Below are 21,254 nucleotides of genomic sequence, written 5' to 3'. Positions count from 1 at the left end.
TACAATCAGAAGGGACTTTGAATTTTTTGTCTTGTATCCTTATTCGTAGACAAACTGAGGCTCAGAAAGGTGATTTACCTACAGCCACAGAGCTAGGACTGAAACCCCAGGCTCCTTCTAAGACCACCTGTTTCTGGGCCTTTCCGCATCCTCAGCCTGCTTTCCAAGCTGCTACCTTGTTTTGCCTCACAACACCCCAGGCAGAAAATGGGTTAAGTACCGATAGCATGACCTCGCTCTACAAAGCTCCAAAGTGACGGCCGGAGGGTGGCTTGCTCACAGAGCCTGGATCAGAGCCCCGATTCTCGCATCTGTTGTCCCCACGTGCGGAGTTAGGCTGTCCCTAGGACATTTGACTGCTCTGATGGGAATGTCACCAGAGTGAAACAGGGGTGGAGAACACAGATCAGGTTCAAGCTCAGCCTGTCCCAAGGACAGAAATGTGAGGTGATTGAGGGCACATTTTTCTCCCCTCATGTGTCAGCCAGAGTGGGTTTTGCCTTTTGCCAAAACCTTGGGGAAATGGCTGTGGCCGAGCGAGAAGCCGGCTTGCGTGTACCGACGCCCTCGCCTCCTGCCTGCGCTCCTCTGCGGGGAGGGGCACCATCTCCTCCCGTTGGCCTTTCTTCCCAAGAAGTAAGTTTTCATTCAGGAGTTCTGAATATGAATTCGCACTTAGAAATAAAAACAAAAAGCCAATTGAGTATCCCAAGTGGCTGCGCTAAATATAGTTGGAATGTTTAGTTAGCAGTATATTATTGGTATTAATATAAATACTACCAAGTTAATTTCTGTTTCTGGGATACTTTGAAAACTTCACAGACATTCTCATTTAATACTCTACTAACCCAGTGAGGATTTTATCCTATTTTATAGAAAAGAGGACTGAGGCTCAGCAAGATTAAGTAATATGCTCAAGGTTATAATGCTAGTGAATGCAGAGCCAGAACTTTAGTTGGAATAAAACAGAAGCAGTGAGCCACCTTTTAATTCACTACTGTAGAGTTTAAAGATCATTTAGTTGAGGCCCAGAGAGAGGTACAAGGTCCGTACCAGGGACCCCTGACCGCATCATGCTGCCTTCTGTTTGGCCAGACCCTGGGCCAGAGTAGCTCAGAGCAGGGGAAACTCCATGTGTGCCTTTCTCCAGCGTCAATCCCTGCCACCCCCGCGGGACCTGTTCCCAGCAATCTAGAAGAAAAAGGCCAGGAGCTCAAGTCATGAAAAGTGGGGGAGGGTTTCCTCCGTGGCCTGTTAATCTCCCTTTTCCTACTACCTGGGTGGAGGGAGCGAGGGAAGGGCCAGTGAGCTCAGGGGTGTTGGGGGCTGTGGCCCTGTGCTCCTGGGCTTTCATCATCTCTTGGATTTGCCACTGGGTAATGTGGCCAAGCCTCTGAACTCAACTGTCTCACATGCTCGGGGCACGTCCAGAACCAGACAGGCCACCATAGGCCACAACGTTTCTTCAGATGGAGCTGTATTCTTCCCAACCTCTCTTCATCTTCTTGCATCTTCTCTCTTCCCTCAGGGCTGCTCTGCTTCTCTCTTTCTTCCTCCCACTCGCATCTCTCCCCCATCGACCCTTCTTTTCCCACACGAAATGTGTAAGTCACTGCATGAGAAGAAACCTGTCAAATCAATACATGTGTTTCACAAATAAATGACAAAATTAGCCAATGTTGGTCTTCTTGTCTGTGTGTTGGAAGATTGCCTCCCTTCTCTGCCTGCTTGTTTCAGCTTTATCTGGAAGCCCAGCAAACTTATCTGGAAGCCCAGGTTTGCTGGCCGCAGGCTTAGTCCTTTCAGTAAAACCCTAACCAACACCCTCCTTCCCAACCTGGAGCCGGGGAACAGGTGTCGGCTCGCTACACCTCACATGGGCAGGAAGGTCGTCTGGTGCAGGGCCAGGTGAGGACTGACTGCTCTTTCCTGTTTTGTCAGAGCATGAAGGGACGGCCGCCCCCAACACCCCTTTTTGGAGATGATGACGATGACGATGACATTGACTGGCTGGGATGAAGACCCAGGAAACTGGTGCGAAGGTTTCTCTACCGACCCTTCCCTAAGCATGATTTTGCACAGCCAGCCCTGTGTCTAGACAAGCCGCAGGGTGAGGTGAAGGTGAGCATTCTGAGGACAGCAGTGCACATACCTGAGTTAGCCAACTTCTAAGCGCCCCGCCCGGCTGGTCCGAGAGGAGTGTGAGCCTGTCTTCACAACATTGGGATCCCGCCTCAGAGTCCCCTTGGGAGGAAGGGCTGGTGGGTTGCCTGCAGCCAGTCACCTACAAGAATCCTGCCCTCTTCCAAGCTTTTTAGTCTCTTCACTAACTCAGACTGATCTGCCTCCCGATGTTCAGCTGTGCACCAGCAACGGGACCTGTCGTCTCGGGGAAGGTCTGCCCGGTGGAACCTAGGGTGGACTACACTATCCAAACCCTGGTTCAGTTAACAGCCTTGCCTGCAGTCCTGGGACATGTATCTTTTCTCTGCCTTAAATCTGATACAAGAGGTCAATGAATATTTGAAATTAACAAAACTAAAATAAATGTCTGCAATGAAACCTGCCTCAAGCTCTTGGGGAGAAATGGAATTTGGCTCTAAGGCTGGCTGTGCTCTTCTCTGGGACTCTCAGGGTAGGAGTTGGAACAGACTGGGGTTGGTTCACATGCATGAAAGCACTGTGACATACTCCCTTTGCACCTAACCCTGGAACTCAGGCTTTCAGGAAAGTCACCACTCTGCTGTCCCAGCTCATCCTAGACGCATGAAGGCTTGGGGCACTGTGGTTATCTGAGAACTGGTCATATCATCCACTCGCTCTGGCACACTTGGTCCTACACCCTAGGAAGCCCTGCACAGAAGGTGGGAGGGTCCCTACCTTGCATTGTCGTGCATCGTGGCACCTGACTGATTCTTCACTTTGAGAGCAGCTTCCATTCCCTCTGGACTCGGGGCCAGGACGAATGCAGAGAAGAGTAGTGAGAAAATATCTGTGGTCATTTTCCTTATTTCAGGATTTTCCAAAGACCATGCAACCAGTCTTGAAAAAGAATAATTTTAATAAAAATGTTCCCTGGTTTAAAATGTTTATAAGAGAGCGTCCTGAATTCCGATGACCTGACCCCATCCTTTGTGAAGACAGATCCTTTGTGAGCCTGTGTGCCGTAAATGGGGCTGGGAGGCAGTAAGAACCACTGTTTACTAAACTTTGTTGTTGAGCACTTTACACAGACTGTCTCATCTCCAGCAGCCCTTTGCATAAGACACTTAACCCATTTTATAGAGAGACCAAGGCTTAGAGAGTTAAATTAACTTGTCCAAGATTACACAGCTAGGAAGCAGGAGAATGAGAATTCAAATCCTGGCCAGCCTATTCTGGAGCCTGGGCTCTTGTCCACCATGTGGGATCCATCACTGGGCTGGGGGAAGAGGGCCGGTGGTGCCTGTCAAAATCCAGGCTCCTGGGCCTCAGGCCGGATCTTCTGAAACAGAATCTCTGCCCTGTTGGGGTAAAACACACAGCACGGGCTTTGCAGCCCCCACTGTCTCCGTTCACAGCCTCGTGCCACTAGGTGCCATGTGGCCTCGGCCAGTTACCCTCTGAGCCTCATGCTCATCTGCGCTGATGAGCAGACTCAGGGCAGGCTGCCTGGTGCTGCAGCCCAGCTCTGCCACTTACGAGCTGGGTGATTTTAACTTCTCTGTGCCTCAGCTTCCTCTTGTCTAAAACAGGGACGAACAATTTGTACCTGGTTGTGAGGGTTAAATGAGTTAATATTCTGAGGTGCTCAGAACACTGCCTGGCACATAAAAAGCACTAGATAGGTGTCTGTTAAATTTTTTAAAAAACTTCAGGTAGAGAAAGTGCCACCTTTTGTGACTTGGCCGTGAAGAATGTTGAAATGCTTAGTCTAACCAGCTTCTCTAGAGCACACATTTTTTTAAAAGCCCTCACCACACGTATTACCACTGTATCAAACCAAAGAGGTTGCCGATCACCCATGGAAGTGCTCATGTCAGCAGTGCCCCAGGGGAGGGAGCCTGAGCTGGTCAGGATGGATAACTGGGTACGTGCGGCTCCATCAGCAAGACCGTGCTGGAGAAAGCTCACCCCCCTCGTGCCACGGAGCAGCCTTCCAATTTGCTGCTGAGGTGGGGAGGTTGCACTGGTCAGTCCTGAAGGGGTCACCTACTTTCTCTTATAGTTCTCACTGCAAATTAAAAGTGGTTTTTTTTTTGTTTTTTTTTTAAAGATTTTATTTATTTGAGACAGAATGAGAGAGAGAGCACATGAGAGGGGGGGAGGGTCAGAGGGAGAAGCAGGCTCCCTGCCGAGCAGGGAGCCCGATGCGGGACTCGATCCAGGGACTCCAGGATCATGACCTGAGCCGAAGGCAGTCACTTAACCAACTGAGCCACCCAGGCGCCCAAAAGTGGTTTTGATGTATTTTTGCTGCCACCCTCAGGGAGAGAAGGTGCCTTGCAGTCCACGTGGCAGCTAGTTGTTTTTCTCACAGCGGGCAGCACCCAGTCAGGACTCGGTGTGTGAACGTGAGAATGACTGTCAGCGAGGCTAGGCTGTGGGGTGTCTGCCCGAGGGCACAGCGTTTCAGGGCTGGCTACCCTGAGCACAGAGTTGTCTTCCTAGCAGATGGACAGACTCCGTCCTTGGACAGCCCTACGGCCAGCACTACCAGCTGCATTTGCCCCCCCCTCAGCTCCTGCAGTGGCTACAAGGATGGCATGTGCCTGCTGTTTGAGCAGAAACACAAGAATGGTCACAGATTGTTTAAAAATAATATTTATTAAAACGTCTATTTTTTTTTTAATTCCCAAAGCTTAAGACCGTCTTTCATCTAGCCCGTGAGGTACTTGAGCATAGACATTCCAGTATCCAGCCTCAATGTTCCCTCCCTGGGTCTTGTGTTTGCTTCTCTGTCGAGTGAACTATCTGGAGAGTCCCATCTAACTCTACGGGTAACACTTTGGTTTGACTGCTTACTGCGTCCTCAGTCAACACTCCCCGTGCCTTACCCAGTATTTTCAGTGAATGAACCGTGTCTCCCCACCAGATGAGATGGGTGAGCAGTGGGTAAGAACTAGAGAAAACAAAATACTGGATATTCAGCAGTTCTCTGTTCTGCATAAAAGGAGGAGCAGGATAAAAGGGAGCAGTGGGGTCCTGAAAAGCTCCCCAGGCCCCTCTAGACTGCCTTCCTCCGCAGGCAGTGCTGTCTGATGGGAGCAGCTCACCATCCAGAGGATAGGTCAGGGGCCTTGAGAACAGTCCCGCCTCTTGGCCTTGAATCTGCCGCACGCCCCACAAGAAAGAGAAACAGTTCCCAGCAGACGCAGCTATCCAGCAGGAATCCAATGAAGTCATTTTGCTAAAAATTCTGTATTCTTGTGCAAAATTGCGAACCAGGGGTCCAGTGGGAAAAAGGAAAAATCTTAGTTTGTCACCGTGATCCACAGAACAGACCATCATTATGTGTCCCAAAGACAGAAAGGTGAGAAAAAGGAGCCAGCTCGGTCTCCGTCCCTCAAGGACAGAAGAGGTCGGGAAGTCCAATGGAAGGTGCTCCTCTCTATAAGGCACAAATCACGAGGGCAGAAGGTATGCAGCTTTCGTGCTCTTCGTCACCCAGAACCCATCTCCCCGTCTTGAAGATCTTTGGAAATTCTTAATTTTTAGTCACAGAGATAAGTCATCGTGGGCTCAGCAACCCTGCCCCCAGGTTCTGGTCTCTCCATTCTCCCTCAGGTCACAGCAGCTTTACTAAGGCACAAAAAGCTCATGTCCAGGCCCCGTGCAGGCTGGCTGAGGACAGAGGTAGCTGCAGGGGCCTCCGAACTCCGGGCAGCAAGTGCTGGCTTCAGCAGGACGTCTCCAGGAGCTGGGAGCGAGGGGAGCCAAATAGCCATCAGAAGAAACAGGAGACACGGGGCTGGAAGTTCAATGTCTGCACGAGGGGGCCCCAGCTCTCTCCAGCCCCCAGTGCCTGCATAACCCTCACCAGCTAAACCATGCTAAGAAGCGGGTAGGCTAGGTAGTAGCCCACAGCAGAGCCGAGGATCACGCCGAAGAAGATCCACGTGTTGTATGACATGACAGCCAGCATCATGAAGTAGCCTATGACCACCTGAATGACGTGGATTAGAGACTGGCCAAAGTGACAGAAAAACCACCTAGATGAAAAAGAGAGTCAAGTTAATGGTGGTGGTAATGAGCTGGTGTCAGGAATTAGAGCAGCTGAGTTATAGGACCAGCTTATTTATAATTTGTGTGCTTGACCCAGAAGAGATTTCTTTCTAAAGAGACATACGAGAAACCACTGATAGGGGACAGGGCCTTGTATAAGGAGCCTTGGGCAATCATGTCTCTACTATATTCAGCTCTGAGCTTCCTGGCATCCAAGGCAAAAAGGGAAAATGACATATGTATTCTGTCATGTCTGATAAAGGATAATACAAAATCATCAGTAAGGCAGGTATGTTTTTCTTTCTGAATCTGCTGTGGGAGGCAGTATTACAATGGAAAGATCAGCTCCTAGCTCAGCCACTTACTGTGGCTTAGCACAAATATCTTAACCTCTCTGAACTTAAATTTCCTCATCAGTAAAGGAGGAATAAGGATACCTCCCTTGCAGGCTGGGTGTGACAGCAGAGACACCTGTGTAAGGAGCAGGCAGGCTCGGGAAGCACAGCTGGAGCTGGAGAGAGGGCAGATGTGGGACCCCACACGGCTGCCTTACCAGACTGGGGTGGGAAGGAGGGAAGAGGGAGCTCCCCTGCCAAGACTGGTCCACTGCTGACAAGCAATCCTTACTATTTGTGTAGGGACAGCTGCAGATTCCATCCTGGGTTTGGAAGCCTTAGTGAGCTAAGAAGGGCTGCTGAGATTTGGAGGAGGACTGCGTGGACACCCCTATTGCTGGGCTGAGGCCTGCATCAGAGTCCTGAAGATCGGAGCCTCCCGAGTGGCTGTTTGTAGACCCGGCCTAGGCACCAGGAGACCCGGGCTCTAGCTCACCTCACTACTTTGGCAAGTCCTGGTCCTTCCTTGGGCCTCAGTTTGCTTTCCGTGAAGTGGGGCCAGTGCCCTCTGGGCCCAGCCTCTCTCTCAGGGTGAATGTGAGTACGTTGCCATTCCCCACACGCTGTGCCTGTTACCTGAGGCGGGTTCTGCTGACCGGGGCTGAGTCTGAGCTGGAAGAATCCTGGTCTGTCTCCTCAGTGAGCTGGCTGGTGCGGATGGACATGCCCACTGTGGCCTGGTAGAGCAGCTTGGCTTTGCCAACCTTGATGCTTTCATACAACACAGCCAGGAGCAGGATCACCAGCACTGAAAGGGCCATGCCTGTCAAACGAAGCTGAGTTGCAGAGACCTGGCCAAGCAAGCACTGATCCCCTTCTGGCAGCTTCCCTCAGGACCCGGGATAGGTGGCAGCAGAGCGCCTCCACCCGGTCCCTCTGAATCCATTCCATCTCCCTCTCTCTTCTTCCCCACCCCTCCTTGGGCTCAGAACTTCACTGTCTCTTTCCCCCTCCAGCTCTTTCTTGGGATGGATGGCCTATTTTGGGGTATGGCTTTGAGATCAGGAAGAGAAGCCAGGTCTGGAAAAGCCAGGGGCTGAGGCTTAAGAGGTCACACACCACTGCCCCCAGTGGCTCCCCCCCCACCCAGGCGGCACAAGTCTCTGTCATGACTTCTTGTTAAGGGAAGAGCATGTACAGCAAGGTCCTGAGTAGGAGTATGTATAAGGAAAAGTCTGGAAGGAGGGATACCGCAAAGGAGTCATAATTACCTCAGCAAACTAGGATATAAAAGATTTTTATTTTCTTCTCACCTAATTTTCCAAAGTTTTTACTGTGTATATGCTTTTATAATAGTGGAAACCACCACTAAGTTATTGTACAGAAAACATGACATGCTTACGAGAGCTGCTGTAAAATTAGCGGCTAATTGCTACTTCTGTTTTACAAGACGAGGAGGGCTACTAAATGGGCCAGCTATAGTTATTTTATTGGGCTCCCAGGAGGAGATCATCTACAAAAGATAGAAGGTGATATTTTAAAATATAAAATTACATGTAATTACATGCACGTAGTATGAATTCAACTGGGACCAAAGGGCATACAGTGAAAGGTAAGTCTTCTTCCCAGCCCAGTCCCTAAAACCCCAGTCCTCTCCCCAAGAGCCTTTCCTAAACAGCTCTCCGGGGATACCCGCTGTAGGCCTCGACCTGTGCATGTTCTTCCGCATCTGACGTCATCCAAGTACACGGTTCCCCTCCGTTCACACAGATCTGCCTTATTTCTGAGGCTTCACAGTATAGCTGTGATACAGTCTGTTGTCCAAGGATGGCCACCCCATCCCACATGCCCTTCTTACAGTGTCAACACCCCTGCCCTCAAGTGGTGGAGTCCATGTCCCCTCCCCTTTAGGCTGAGAAGACCTTTGTGACTTCCTCACCACGCAAGGTGCAAGTGAGGCTCTGTGACTTCCAAGGCTAGGTCTTAAAAATCCCGTGTACTTCCACCTTGTTCTCTTGACACACTCACTCCTGGAACCCAGCTGCCCTGCCACAGGGAAGCCCGGGCCACACGAGACGCCACACGTGGTTGTTCGGCCGGTAACGGCCGCCCCCCGCCCCCCGCCCCCGTGACAACCAGCAGCAGCCAGGAGACACAGCGTGGGGAAGCCTTCAGGAGGACTCCAGTTCCAGCCACTGTGACTGCACCTGCATGAGAGGCTGTGAGTGGGGACCGCTTAGCTGAGCCCAGTCAACTCGGAACCTCGAGAAGGAATACCACAATGACTGGGCTTACGGGGGTGGTAGGGGGTGGTAACCCGCTGTAGGGATGACCGAGATTGATTTCAGCAGCACCTGCAGGGCTGGGCACTTGGGCCATTTCTCCGTCCACTTTTAAGATACAGTTACTTAAGTTGAAAAAGAACTATGTCATGAATTTGGGCCCAGCTCTGCCTTTTCAAGTCAAAGCAATACCATTCTCTTGCAAACCGGTGTCTCATCTGAGGTCCAGCTGGTAGCAGCTGTTCTGGGTTTCTGAGCCGGTGCTCTGTATGGTGGGAGGTAGGTGCCAGGAGGCAACAAGAGGCCTCAATCTAGTTCTGGCTCACTACTGACTCGCTATGTGACCCTCTTCCCCTCTTTGGGCTTCAGTTCCTTGTCGTGTCAGAGAGGCAAAAGCCTCTCTCTGGGCCTTCGTGACAATCAGTGAGGTATGAAGCCTTTTGTGATGTGAAGAGCAGTGCTTGCAATTATAAATGCAAAGTTCCCGCTCGGTGTTTATCTAAGAGCAGTCAGGCTCACTTAAATGTCCACAGAGTCCGACAGTGAAGGGAACCCAGGCTCTCCAGTTCCTAGATCTACAAGGCTTCCCAAGCTATAAGCCTAGGCTTCCCAATTCTTACCTGCAGGACTGTGGACACTCCAGAAATCAAACAGAAGCACCACCTCATTGGAGAAGATGAAATGCATCTGAAAGAGAAGGGAATTTGCATTTCAGGGGGCTTAAGGCAGTAAAAGTCATGGTCCCTAATGCTCTCCAGCAGCCACCCCTAAAGGCCTAGAGGAACGAGGTCATTGGTCCTAAGTGCTGCAAGGGCCACTAGTGGTCATCAGGACCAATTGAGGCCAGACAGGGTAGGGACTTACCCAAGGTCCCACAGTGGGTCAGCAGCAGAGCTATAATTGAGCTGGCCCTATTCGGGGTGGACGTGAGGTACGGGGTGTACCACACAGGTCAGTGTTCTCAGGTCATGCTGAGATGTCCCCCCTGTGCCCTCCAAACCCAATGGGGAAGCACTAGACTGAGAACTGACTGCCTCTCTTTCCCCGGGGGTCCTAGTCATTCTGCCCTGGCCATGTGTATCATGGAGGGGCCAGGGGCAGCCGTCTCCACTCTACTCCACATCTGTCCGCTCATTCATTAAACATTTGCTGACCCCCTTCTGTGCCCAGCATTCTGGACAAAGGTTAACGTCTCTGCCCTCGATGAGCTCCCAGCCTTATAGAAAGAACAAAGGTAGACGCACTGACCGTGCCGCACCCATCTGAATGCCCTTCTCAAAGAGCGCCTTGCCCGGCCTGTGTTTGGGGTGGCATCAATGGCTTTTTGTGCATTATCTCATTTCACAACCATCTTCTGTGTGACAGGGACAATTAGGCCCATCACATAGAAAGGAAAACTGGGGAAACTAGGCTCAGAAGGGTTAAGTCATTTGCTGAAGGTCACAGAGCTAGTAAGTTGGCAGAGCTGGGATTCAAAGCCGGTCGAGCTGGATGCCAAAGCACTGTGCATTCCAGGATACCATGCTGCCTCTTGCTCGCCAAGGAAGGACAAGAAGAGAGCTGGTTAGCGATCCTCAATACCCACACCAGGCTTAATGACTGTGTTTGGCAAGATTAAAGCCGGAGGGATCAATGTTAGTTCACCATCTCAGGGAAAGGGAGGTCATCACCGGGTAAGTAGGACCTCGGTCAGCAGCCGCAACTCTGCTCTCCAGCTAAGGAGATCCTGGGCGAGCGGGATCGGGTGATAGAAGCCTTTGCCTTCTAAGGCAGGTATTAGAATCCCCAAGTGTCAGAGCTAGAGTGTCCTTAGGAAGTTTTTCTTTTTATTGTGATATAATTGACATGTAACTTTATATTAATTTCGAGTATACAACAGGATTCGATATTTGTATATATTGTGAAATGATCACCACCGTTAAGACTAGTTAATATCCATCACCGCACAAAGTCACAAATTTTTTTCTTGTGATGAGAACTTTTAAGACCTACTCTGTCAGCAACTCTCAAACATACAATACAGTAGTATTAACTATAGTCACCAGGCTGGGCAGCACATCCCTGGGACACATTAGTTTTCTCAGAGGCTTTTAGTCCCCTGGCTTTCAGCTTTTTTCTTTTCTTTTTTTTTTTTCTTGGCCAGGGATCACCAGCAAATAAAATCTTCCTTGTAACGCCACCATATAAAACCAGGGCTCTGAGTGAAGAGGGGAGAGCAGTCCGAACTCCGCTGGAACTCAGTGTGAAAAACACTGGTCTAGTCCAACTTGGCCCCTCTCTAACCCCATCTCATTCCCAGATGGGGAAAATGAGTCCCAACAGGGGAAGGGATTTGCCCAAGATCTCATGAGAAGAAAATGGAAACCTAGGCAGTCATTTAAAAATCATGTGGAAGAATTCTAAAATAAAAATAGATTATTACTCCCCCAATGTGAGGGGGGGGGTGTACTTGTTTAATGTAAAACCTGAAACAGTACCAAAAAGAAAGCAGAAATCATTTTGAGTCCTACTATCCAGAAACATCCCTTGTTAAGATTTCAAAAAGCCTTTTTTTTTTTTTTAAACATATATTATTTGTTTCAGAGGTACAGGTCTGATGGACGGGGTAAAAAAGCACAAATCATCCTGTGAAACTCCGCTGACACTGGAGTTACGCTCATTCAGCTTCAGCAGAAGTCTCGAGCACCATCTCTGCGGTGGGGACAGTGGCGGGTGTTGCACCATGCCCCTTCTCTGAGTTCACCTAATAAAGCAGTTGGCATGACTGGAATGTCCCCAACGGCTAGTTAATCAGAGAAGTTCCCTTACTGGCTTCCTTCTGTCATCCTTGGGCCTGGGCCAGCTGTCTCGGGGGCCTCAAACAGCTTTTGCTGTAGACTTGAACACCCACAAAACAATCCAAGTAATTCAGGGGACAAACACTGACTTTGGTTTTGCTAGGGGTGCAGATGCTGGAGATAGAGAGACGGATGAGACAAGTCCTTGGCCCTCGAGGAGTTAACCGTTTGTTGGGGGAGAGGGAAGGGAACATTACAACAGGGTGAATGTGGTGAGTGAGGAGGCACAGGGGAGGAAGCCCCCAGGGAGACACCTAACCCGGCCAGGAAGGCAGATGGCTAGGACATCTTCCCAAGCAGGAGGATCGGAGGTGGCCAGAGGAAGACGGACAGTCTAGTACGTTCCAAGCTGGAAGTGCCCAGACAGTAGTTCTACCTGACAGGGGAGCGAGGAGTCCAGGAAGGACAAAGGCTCACCTACCCTTGCCTTTTCGCTGGGTTAAAAGATTCAAATCAGCACACCCTGACTTGGGGCTGCCCTTTTCAATGAAAGGGCCCTGTGGTCAGATACGTAAGAGGCAGCGCCCTACTTTTGTTTCCTCACTTAGGCAGAATCTCAGCCTCCAGCCCCTGAGTCTAACTTATCCGGGCCTTCTTCAGGGCCCCACCCTGGGCAGGGAGGGGCTGCGGTGAAGAAGAGAGCAATCGGGGACTTGTTTTCTTCTTTATGTGCGAATCTGAGGTTACTTACACTTTGAGAAGAGCTCTCTCATTTATAAACCCAAGAGTTCTGGGGGAGGTTAAGGTCCCTGTCCTGCACTGCCTGGCTCAGGAACTTCTCACAAGCTCTTCTCATCTGTTTCCCCTTTTAGAGGGCTAGCAGCACGTGGGGGTGGCCGTTTCACTGAATGACCACTATTGGCTTCCTGTATCTTAAATTCTATAATATTCATGGGATGAAGAAAATTATGATTTCTTCAAAGACCAAAGAGTCTTGCAAGCTATCATTCTCTCCACCCAGATGAATTCTGCCTAAAAAACCAGTTTGTCTGAAATGCTACTTCCTACGCAAATGTAGGGAGGATGGAAAGCAGCTGGACCTGGGGTGCTCCTCCCCGCCCCCCCGAGATTCAGACCACCAGCTTGCCAGGACAGGGAGCCGGCCCTCGGTGTGTGAAGTGCACGGGGACTTCCCTCCTGATGGGGGCCTCTCGGAATCTCCCCCAAGTCCCTGCGCCCGGGGCAGGGGACCTCCGGCCAAGACTGTCTTCACCCACCGCGCCCCCCTGCTCGTCGGGCCGGACTGACTCCCAGCAGGAGGCACGAATAAGAGAAAACCCCACAGCCAAGCCACCGCCGGCTCCGCCTTCCGCGTCCCCTCAACCCTGCTCCCGTCCACCCTCTCCGCGTGGCCGCTGACGGGGGCGCCGGGACTCACCTTCCAGGTGAGCGCGCCGGGCGGGCGCCGGGACCGCTGCCACTCGCTCGGGACTCCTCACTCGGAGTCCGTCTCGCCGCCGCCGCCGCGATCGCGATCCGGGCCGCGAGGTCACATGATCGGGGCGAAGCGGGCGCGCGGGCGCCTGGGAGTTGTGGTCCCCGCGTGTGGCCTCGCTCCGGGCGGCCTGGGGCGCACCCACCCTTACCGAGCCAGCGGCGCGCCAGCCCGAGTCGCAAGCGCAGCGCGGGCGACCTTCTGCGCTCCGTTTGGCCCCTTACCTTGTTTTGCACTTGACTTGTCTTTGCAACTATCCTTACAAAGTTTGTTGCTCTTCTAACAAACCCAGCGAAGATTAACATGTTGAGTGAAAAATTGTCAAGTCCATTCTATGGACAAATAGCAACAAATTAGGAGCAAATTAAATTATGCCCCCGGGCTTTAGTGTAGCCATTCTTTTTCTATCTTTCCCAGTCTGATAAGCAAAAAGCAACACACAGTTTTAATTTTAACTTGTATTTCTTTGATTGCGAGGGTGGTAAACTTTTTTCTTACTGGTATCTCGGCTAGTGTGTTGTCTGTCCATTTCACCCATCCAGTTTTGGTGGCTGGAGGCGGAGACTTTTCTGGTGGATGAGTGACCTTTAACAGTATTTCATTTTTAAATATACTTAGGAACACTTAGCCAGTCCTCCTGTGGGAAAGGGGAATCCTCAGGGAAACCTTACCAGAAACAGTAGTAGGGGACTTGAGCCTGGAGTATGACCTCAGTTCAAATCCTGAGTCAGCCAAGTACTGGCGATGGGACCTCAGGCAAATGGTTTTACGTTTCTGAGCCTCAGTTTCCTAGCCAATAAAATGAAAATAACAGAATCTATGTCATAGGGGTATTGTGAGGCTTAAATGAAGACTCGTATGTTAAATTTTCAGCACTGAACCTGGCAGTGGGACCTTGCTCAATAAATGGTGGGCCTTGTCATCACCAGCATAAATGCTTCTGGACGGGAAGCAGATTGCAAAAGGTCAAGACACTTGCTCAGGGTCACACAGCTTCTAAGAGCCTCAATCTGAAGGATAGTGGGGGTTAGAGGGAAGTCAGGGATGGGGGCAGCCTCGGGGAGAGAATATGGGACTGAGACCATGAGGAGGTCTGGGAGGGAGGCCTGCGGTGCGGGAGGCACTAGCCCATGGAGGAGGCAATTGGGAGAAGGGCTTATGGATATTCTTGAAGCCTCTGGGTCCCAAGAGCTTGGGAGGGATTTGGTGATTTAGGTGGAATCATCTGGGGAAGTAGGAGTAATAAGACTTGACCTTCATACAAGCAGGCTCTCATGCACCCCCTTACCCCCCATCTCCATCCCCCTATAGAAGGATTGATAACACACCTTTATTCATTTGACTGTTTTTGTTGGCTTTGTCACAATCTGATGACCTTCACACTTAGTTCTAACTTCCTCATGTGTGTTATGCTTATACACTTTAGTCCTGAAGTTCTAAAGTGCCCCTTTTCTTTCCGAGGCACCAGAAACTCCCCTCCTCTGGCCCCGAGGCAGAGAATTTGGTGCCAACCACAGAATCCCAACTTATAAGATGACACCAGAGCGGACCAAGCCTCAGTCCATGGCAAGATTCTTTCCGGGTTCTGTGTTTTGACAATCCCCTCCTCCTGAGAAACAACAAAGAGCCCACCCTTTTCTTTCCAGCACACACCTTGAGCCCCCAGACAGAATCCTCAGTCAGGAAAGACGGTGCTGCCTTGGGGGTCACAGAGATCTGCAAGGGGCCCTTGAACTTAGGCACTCAGCTCAGCCGTGGTCAGTTAGTGGAGGGGAAGTCTAACCGGTCATTTCTCCTTCTGACACTCAATAGAGGAACTTGAAGTCTCATAAAAAAAACTGCATGCGTAAAATGTTATTCCTGCAGAATATCTGACCTTGATGTGCAGATAAGGCTGTGTGACCTCAAGAATGCCACCATCTCTCTCTGGGCCCCACCGAGGGGTGGAATGGATGACCTCTAACTGACCCTTCACATGCTGATGATCTGCGGTTATAAATGAGCTTGAGGTTGGAAGCCTCACTTCATGGCTAGGATTTTTTTTTTTCTCAAGTAGGCTCCACACCCAACATAGGGCTCAAACTCACAACCCCGAGATCAAGCGATGCATGCCGTATGGACTGAGCCAGCCCGGCACCCCTGTAGCTCGGGCTTTTGTTTGTTTTCCATGTTGCTCCATTCAGCTAGCCTCCTGTGTTCTCTCACGAACCTTCTGTTAGTTTATGTTTATGCTGTGAGTAGCACTACAGACCCGCTGTGTGGGACACAGGGAGAGTCCACACATTCAAGGCTGGTCAGTGTGTGTGTGTGTGTGTGTGTGTGTGTGTGTGTGTGTGTGTATTTATGTAGTGGACTTTGTGTTGGTGAGACTGGAGAAAGCAGGATCCAGGCCATGAACAAGCTGAAGGCCATGTTCAAAGTCAGGAATTTATTCAGGGACAAAGGAGACCCAGCAAAGGGCTTTTCACTTATGCTTTTCTCCCTGCATTTCCCCCTTGTCATTCTCTTGGTGAGGCCTATCCTGACCACCCTATTTAAAACTGCCGACCCTCTCGCATTCCCTGTCCTGCTTGCTCTGCCGTATGTCCCCACAGCACTTTTCACCTTGTGACATGCTATTTATTTTGCTTATTCCTTATTCCTTTCTCTCCACTCAAACAGATCCAGGGGAACAGGGATTTCTGTATTTTTGTTCAGGAAGGTAGCCCCGGTTCCTAAAATAGTTCATGTCACAAAGCAGACTGTTAATAAATATTTATTGAATGAATGAATCCCAACAGGTTCATGGTTTGTGCTTCATTGCTTCAGAGGAAGGAAGTGGTAGAAACCCAAGCAGCTTGTGAGACATGACAGTTTTGTTTCTCACGAGAGTTTGGGCAGGTTTGGGGCAGCTTTTGGCAGAAGTGAGAAAATAATTTATGGAGAAGCGCAAGGAAAAGCAGGGCTGCCCTCCCCGCACCCACTGAATCCCTCCGCCTAGAAGAGGGAGTGAGAACTGAAGGCCCAGAGCAAGGGGCCTCTGGGCCAGCTTTTGGCAGACCCAAGAACGGCAGCTTGGTGGGGCTCAGCTAGTCATACCGAGGTACAGAAATGCCTCCACCGTCAGGACAGGCCTGGAGGGAGGGAGGAATGGGGAGTGACAGATAATGGGTATGGGGTTCCTTTTGAGTGGTAAAAACACTCTGAAATTGGATAGTGGTGGTGGTTGCACAACTCTGTGACTATACTAAAATTTTATACCTTATGATATAAAGATTATGTCTCAAGAAAGTTGTTATTTTTTTGAAAGATTTATTTATTTATTTGAGAGAGTGAGAGAGCAGGGGGAGAGAATCCTTAAGCGGGGCTTGATCCCACAACCCTGAGATCATGACCTGAGCTGAAGGCAGATGCCTAATTGACTGAGGCACCCAGGCGCCCCTGTTATTTACTTTTTTTAAGGCAGTGAAGATTTTATATATTAGGTCTCTCACTTTCAGGTCTCTGAGCAACTAAGTATAAAAAAAACAACAACCCTGAATTTTCTGAGGCCACCATGTTGTGAGGAAGCCCAGGCCACATGGAGAGGCTACACATAAATGCTCCAGTTGGTGGCCCCCTGATCTCGCAGCTGTCAGCCGGCATCCCGTGAGTGAAGCCACCTTGGAGCTCCAGCCCAGTCAAGCCTTCAGATGACTATGGCCTCAGCAGACCCCTTAGTGAAATTGCATGAGAGACTCCAAGCAAGAACTGTCCAGCCAAGTCCTGTCCCACAAGATCTTGGACAAAATAAAATGGTGGTTTTAAATTCAGGGGATAATCTGTTAAGCATTAATAGAGAACAGGGACACTTATAATCCAGCTGATTTCTTCTTCATCTCTTGGATTCATTTAGTGGAGGTGAGGTGAAACCAGGGGTGGGGAGTGTCCTTAACATTTGCTTTTTCTGAAAGTTTTTTTTTTTTTAAAGTAACCATTTGTTTATGAATGTGTCTTGCCACCACACAAGCTTTGAGACAGCTCACAGGCAGTCGAGAAAAGATAGAAAATAAGTGAGAGAAAAATTCACCATGATCAGGGGACAAAAGCACTAAAGTTCCCCAGAAGAGCCCACAAGGGGAGTGACATTAGCACTGAGCACATAGAGAGAATGCTCACCACTCAGCATCTGTGACAGGGTTGCGGTGTAGGCCTTCCAGGCCCTGCCCGGGGCCTCTCCAGCAAGGACTCTAGGGGCGCATCAGGGAACGTGCGAGGAGAAGTCACATGTGGGCAGTTAGGCCCTGTCTTCAACCCTGGGGCTCTGCCCCTTTTGGAGGTTGTGAACTTTGACTCTGGGCCTGGTTGTTCTGAAGACTGTTGGTCTGAGCCCAGGTTCCTCCCTGCCTGAGACATGTCTGCTCAAGCTCTGTCACCTCTAGGACTCTGAGATTTTTCTTTGCTCCCGAACTTGACCCTGCTCATCCTGGGTCATTGAGCATGCAGGGGGCAGCTCCTGGGGGTTCCTGTAGCCTGCTTCCAAGTTCTCGGAGAGCCAGGGCTAGGCTGACTCTCTTTCTCCCTGCTGGGGCACTTCTCATGCTGCATCCCCAGGGCTCTGCTCCCCCACATTCCAGTAGAGATCCCCAAGGAATGCAGGGTGCACTTCAGTGCCTCTCCATTCATCCCTTTCTGGTGGATCTAAAGCTGCTGGGATGAAGGAGGGCATGGGCCAGCCAGCGTACCACAAAGGGTAGATTAGTTTCCTAGGGCTGCTATTAAAAATTACCACAAATTTGGTGGCTTAAAACAACACACATTGATTCTCTCACAGTTGGGAGTCAGAAGTCTGAAACTAGTTTCACTGGGATGAAATTAAGGTATCACTCCTTCCCAAGGGTCTAGGCGAGAGTCCTTTCCTTGTCCTTCCCAGCTTCTAGAGCTATGCTCTTGCATTCCTGGCCTTGGGGGAACCTTCCTTCATCTTCAAAGGCTGAAGGGTTCAGCTTCAAATCTCTCTTCGAATCTCACCTTGCCTTCACTCTTCTGTGTCCAGTCCCCTGCTTACCTCTAAAGGACACAGTTTGCAATTACATTTAGGGTCCATCCAGACAATCCAGGGTAATCTCCCCATCACAAGATCCTTGATTCAATACTGTGTGCAAGTCTCCTTTGCCAGATAAGCTAACATTCACAGGGGCCAGGAATTACGACCTGGATATTTTTTAGGGCCATTATTCAGCCTATCGTAGGGAACATCAACATTTATAACTCTCCTGCTGTCTAGAAGGACCTTTAGCCAACCCAGAGCAAGCAACAGGACGACAGACAGAGGAGAAAGAAAAGACTGGTATGTTTGGGCCTCATTGGGAAGGGCAGTTCTGTGCTGACCCCTTCATTCTTGAAGCCAGGGTCGAGGAGGGGAACACTGCCAAGAATTCTCAGGCACAGGCTCCCTGCTCTGCTGGACTTCACAGGGACTCTGACCTGAGTCGTCCTGACAGGCTCCTCCCATACCTGCCGTGAGGCTGTTCACTCCAGCTGCCAAGGACTCCCAAGCCTGGGACCTCTGCCTCCTGCAGGAAGCTATGGGCTTTGAGAACTTTCCATCAGAGCTGCATGGAGCTCGGAGGGCCAGCCCCTCAGACTGTCCCACACGTGTAGGATCCAAAGGTATGAAAAATAGAGCTGTCCACATCCCACTCAGTAGAAGACAGCAGATTCACAAAATGCTTTTTAAAAAAATTGTGGCAAAATAGACAACATAAAATTTGCCATCTTAACCATTTTTCAGTGTTAAGCACATTCACATTGTTATGCAACCTATCTCCAGAACTTTCCATCTTGCAAAACTGAAACTCTACCTTTTAAACAACAGCTTCCCATTTCTCCCCCCACCACCCCCGCCACCCCCCTTCAGCTCCTGGGAACCACCATTCTACTTGCTGTTTCTATGAGTTTGACTACTCCCGATACATCATATAAGTAGAATCACACAATATCTGTCTTTTTGTGACTGGCTTATTTCACTTGGCATAATGTTCTCAAGGTTCATCCATATTGGAGCGCATGTCAGGATTTCCTTCCATTTTAAGGCTAAATAACATTCCATTGTATGTATATAACACATTTTGTTTATCTATTCATCTTGTCCATGGCCTTGGGTTGTTTCCACCTCTTGGCTATTGTGAACAATGCTGCTTTGAATGTGGCTACACACACAAATGCTTTTTGAAAGATTTTATTTATTTTGACAGCGAGAGAGGGAACACAAGCAGGGGGAGTGGGAGGGGGAGAGGCAGACTTCCCGCCGAGCAGGGAGCCCGATGCGGGGCTTGATCCCAAGACCCTGGGATCATGACTTGATCCAAAGGCAGACACTTAACGGTCTGAGCCACCCAGGTGCCCACAAATGCTTATCAAGAGACTTGACCCTGCACTGTCAGTTCTTACAGAAAGAGTCAACTAACGCCATCTCTCTTTCCCTGTGGAGGATCCGTGCTGGGTGCAGCATCCTGAATGTGTCCCTGAAAATCTCAACTTAGCTCCTCGCATGTGGCTGGAGCTTGAGGCGCGCAGGGCCGGAGACGCCGCAGACCCGGGACCCGGAGCAGCTCGGAGGCAGTGAATAATAATAGCTCTTCAAGTCTGCAATAAAAAATGGCCTCCAATAAAACTACACTGCAAAAAATGGGAAAGAAACAATAATGGAAAGAGTAAAAAAGTAGAAGAGGCAGAGCCTGAAAAATTTGTGGTGGGAAAACGTACTGGACCGACATGTAGTGAATGGGAAGGGGGAGTATTTCCTGAAGTGGAAGGGATTTACAGATGCTGACAATACTTGGGAACCTGAAGAAAATTTAGATTGTCCAGAGTTAATTGAAGCATTTCTTAATTCTCAAAAAGCTGGTAAAGGAAAAGATGGTACAAAAAGAAAATATCTGACAGTGAATCTGTTGATAGCAAATCGAAGAAGAAAAGAGATGCTGATAAACCAAGAGGCTTTGCCGGAGGCCTTGATCCTAAACGAATAATTGGTGCCACAGACAGCAGGGGAGAATTAATGTTTCTCATGAAATGGATTCAGATGAGGCAGACTTGGTGCTGGCAAAAGAGGCAAATATGAAGTGTCCTCAGATTGTAATTGCTTTTTTATGAAGAGAGACTAACTTGGCATTCTTGTCCAGAAGATGAAGCTCAATAATTGTTTGCGTTGCTTTTTATATATATTTATATATATATATATATAATCTGGGCCTTTGCTTTTTGATTTATTAGTGTGAAGAAGTAACATTCTAGGGGCACCTGGGTGGCTCAGTTGGTTAAGTGACTGCCTTTGGCTCAGGTCATGATCCTGCAGTCCCGGGATCGAGTCCCGCATGGGGCTCCCTGCTCAGCAGAGAGTCTGCTTCTCCCTCTTACCCTCCCCCCTCTCATGTGCTCTCTCTCTCTCATTCTCTCTCTCAAATAAATAAATAAAATCTTCAAAAAAAAAAGAAGTAACATTCTAATGAAAATCAAGTTTGATATGTTTGTTTTGAAGTCGTATTGGGGGAGTTGTTGGGGTTTTTTTGCATCTATAGCACTGGTTACTTTGAACAAATAAAAGCTTTCTGTAGTTGCTTCCTTTATCAGAAAAAAATATTTGAGACCATGGTATATTATCCCCCTGCATTAGAGAACACATTTTCTAAATGTTGGGGGGAATCTTCATAGTTGTTACTCAGTCAGAATTTGTGTTTAACTCCTATATGCCTAAGGACCATTCTGGATTTTTTGTTTATTTAGGGGTTTTTGTGTGTATACTTAAAATACATACATAAATGGTTTTTGTTTTTTTTTAACATTCACCAAAACAAAAACAGCATTTATAACCATGGATAAGCCCATGTTTCCGGGATGCTATCATTTTCAGCAACTTAAGAAATAAATCACTTAAAGTTAAACTGAAGTTTTTCCTGAAGCCTTAACCTTTCAAATTTTTAAATTGGACAATTTAAAAGCAGCCATATCAGAATCCATATCCATATCTACAGTCATATAAATGCAAGTTCATTTGCAAGATCCCTGAAAGGAAAATTTTATCACCACCACCAACCTCCCCACCCAAATGACAAAACTAGACAAGTCCTGGTGTGTTTTAATTAGGTAAGCAAAACTTAGTTAAATGGACATTTAAAGGTTCCTTCTAGTGAACCATTCC

The 21,254-nt window shown here is 49.2% G+C and overlaps 2 protein-coding genes and 1 pseudogene across 3 annotated transcripts in view; 2 read left to right on the top strand and 1 right to left on the bottom strand.

Moving 5' to 3' along the window:
- FKBP15 (FKBP prolyl isomerase family member 15) overlaps nucleotides 1-2,562 on the top strand; it is a 57,480-nt gene extending 54,918 nt beyond the window's left edge. For both annotated transcript variants that reach the window (XM_036121958.2, XM_078061631.1), the window contains exon 28: nucleotides 1,942-2,562. In XM_036121958.2, the coding sequence (XP_035977851.2) occupies nucleotides 1,942-2,019 (78 nt within the window). In that variant the 3' untranslated portion in view covers nucleotides 2,020-2,562. The remainder of the gene's footprint in view (nucleotides 1-1,941) is intronic.
- Nucleotides 2,563-4,787: 2,225 nt separating this feature from the next.
- Nucleotides 4,788-13,167, bottom strand: SLC31A2 (solute carrier family 31 member 2). Its single transcript, XM_036121982.2, has 4 exons — nucleotides 13,037-13,167; nucleotides 9,442-9,508; nucleotides 7,176-7,362; nucleotides 4,788-6,191 (listed from the first exon to the last, which is right to left on the bottom strand). Exons 2-4 carry the CDS (start codon nucleotides 9,506-9,508, stop codon nucleotides 6,023-6,025), a joined length of 423 nt encoding a protein of 140 aa, XP_035977875.1. The 5' UTR covers nucleotides 13,037-13,167; the 3' UTR covers nucleotides 4,788-6,022.
- Nucleotides 13,168-19,555: 6,388 nt separating this feature from the next.
- LOC118554454 (chromobox protein homolog 3 pseudogene) lies at nucleotides 19,556-20,284 on the top strand (annotated as a pseudogene).
- The last annotated feature ends 970 nt before the right edge of the window (nucleotides 20,285-21,254 follow it).

This window comes from Halichoerus grypus, chromosome 14 (assembly GCF_964656455.1).
Source record: "Halichoerus grypus chromosome 14, mHalGry1.hap1.1, whole genome shotgun sequence".
NCBI classification, from domain to species: domain Eukaryota; kingdom Metazoa; phylum Chordata; class Mammalia; order Carnivora; family Phocidae; genus Halichoerus; species Halichoerus grypus.
The sequence above is the reverse complement of the archived record's forward strand: the minus strand, read 5'-3'. Positions and strand labels throughout refer to the sequence as shown.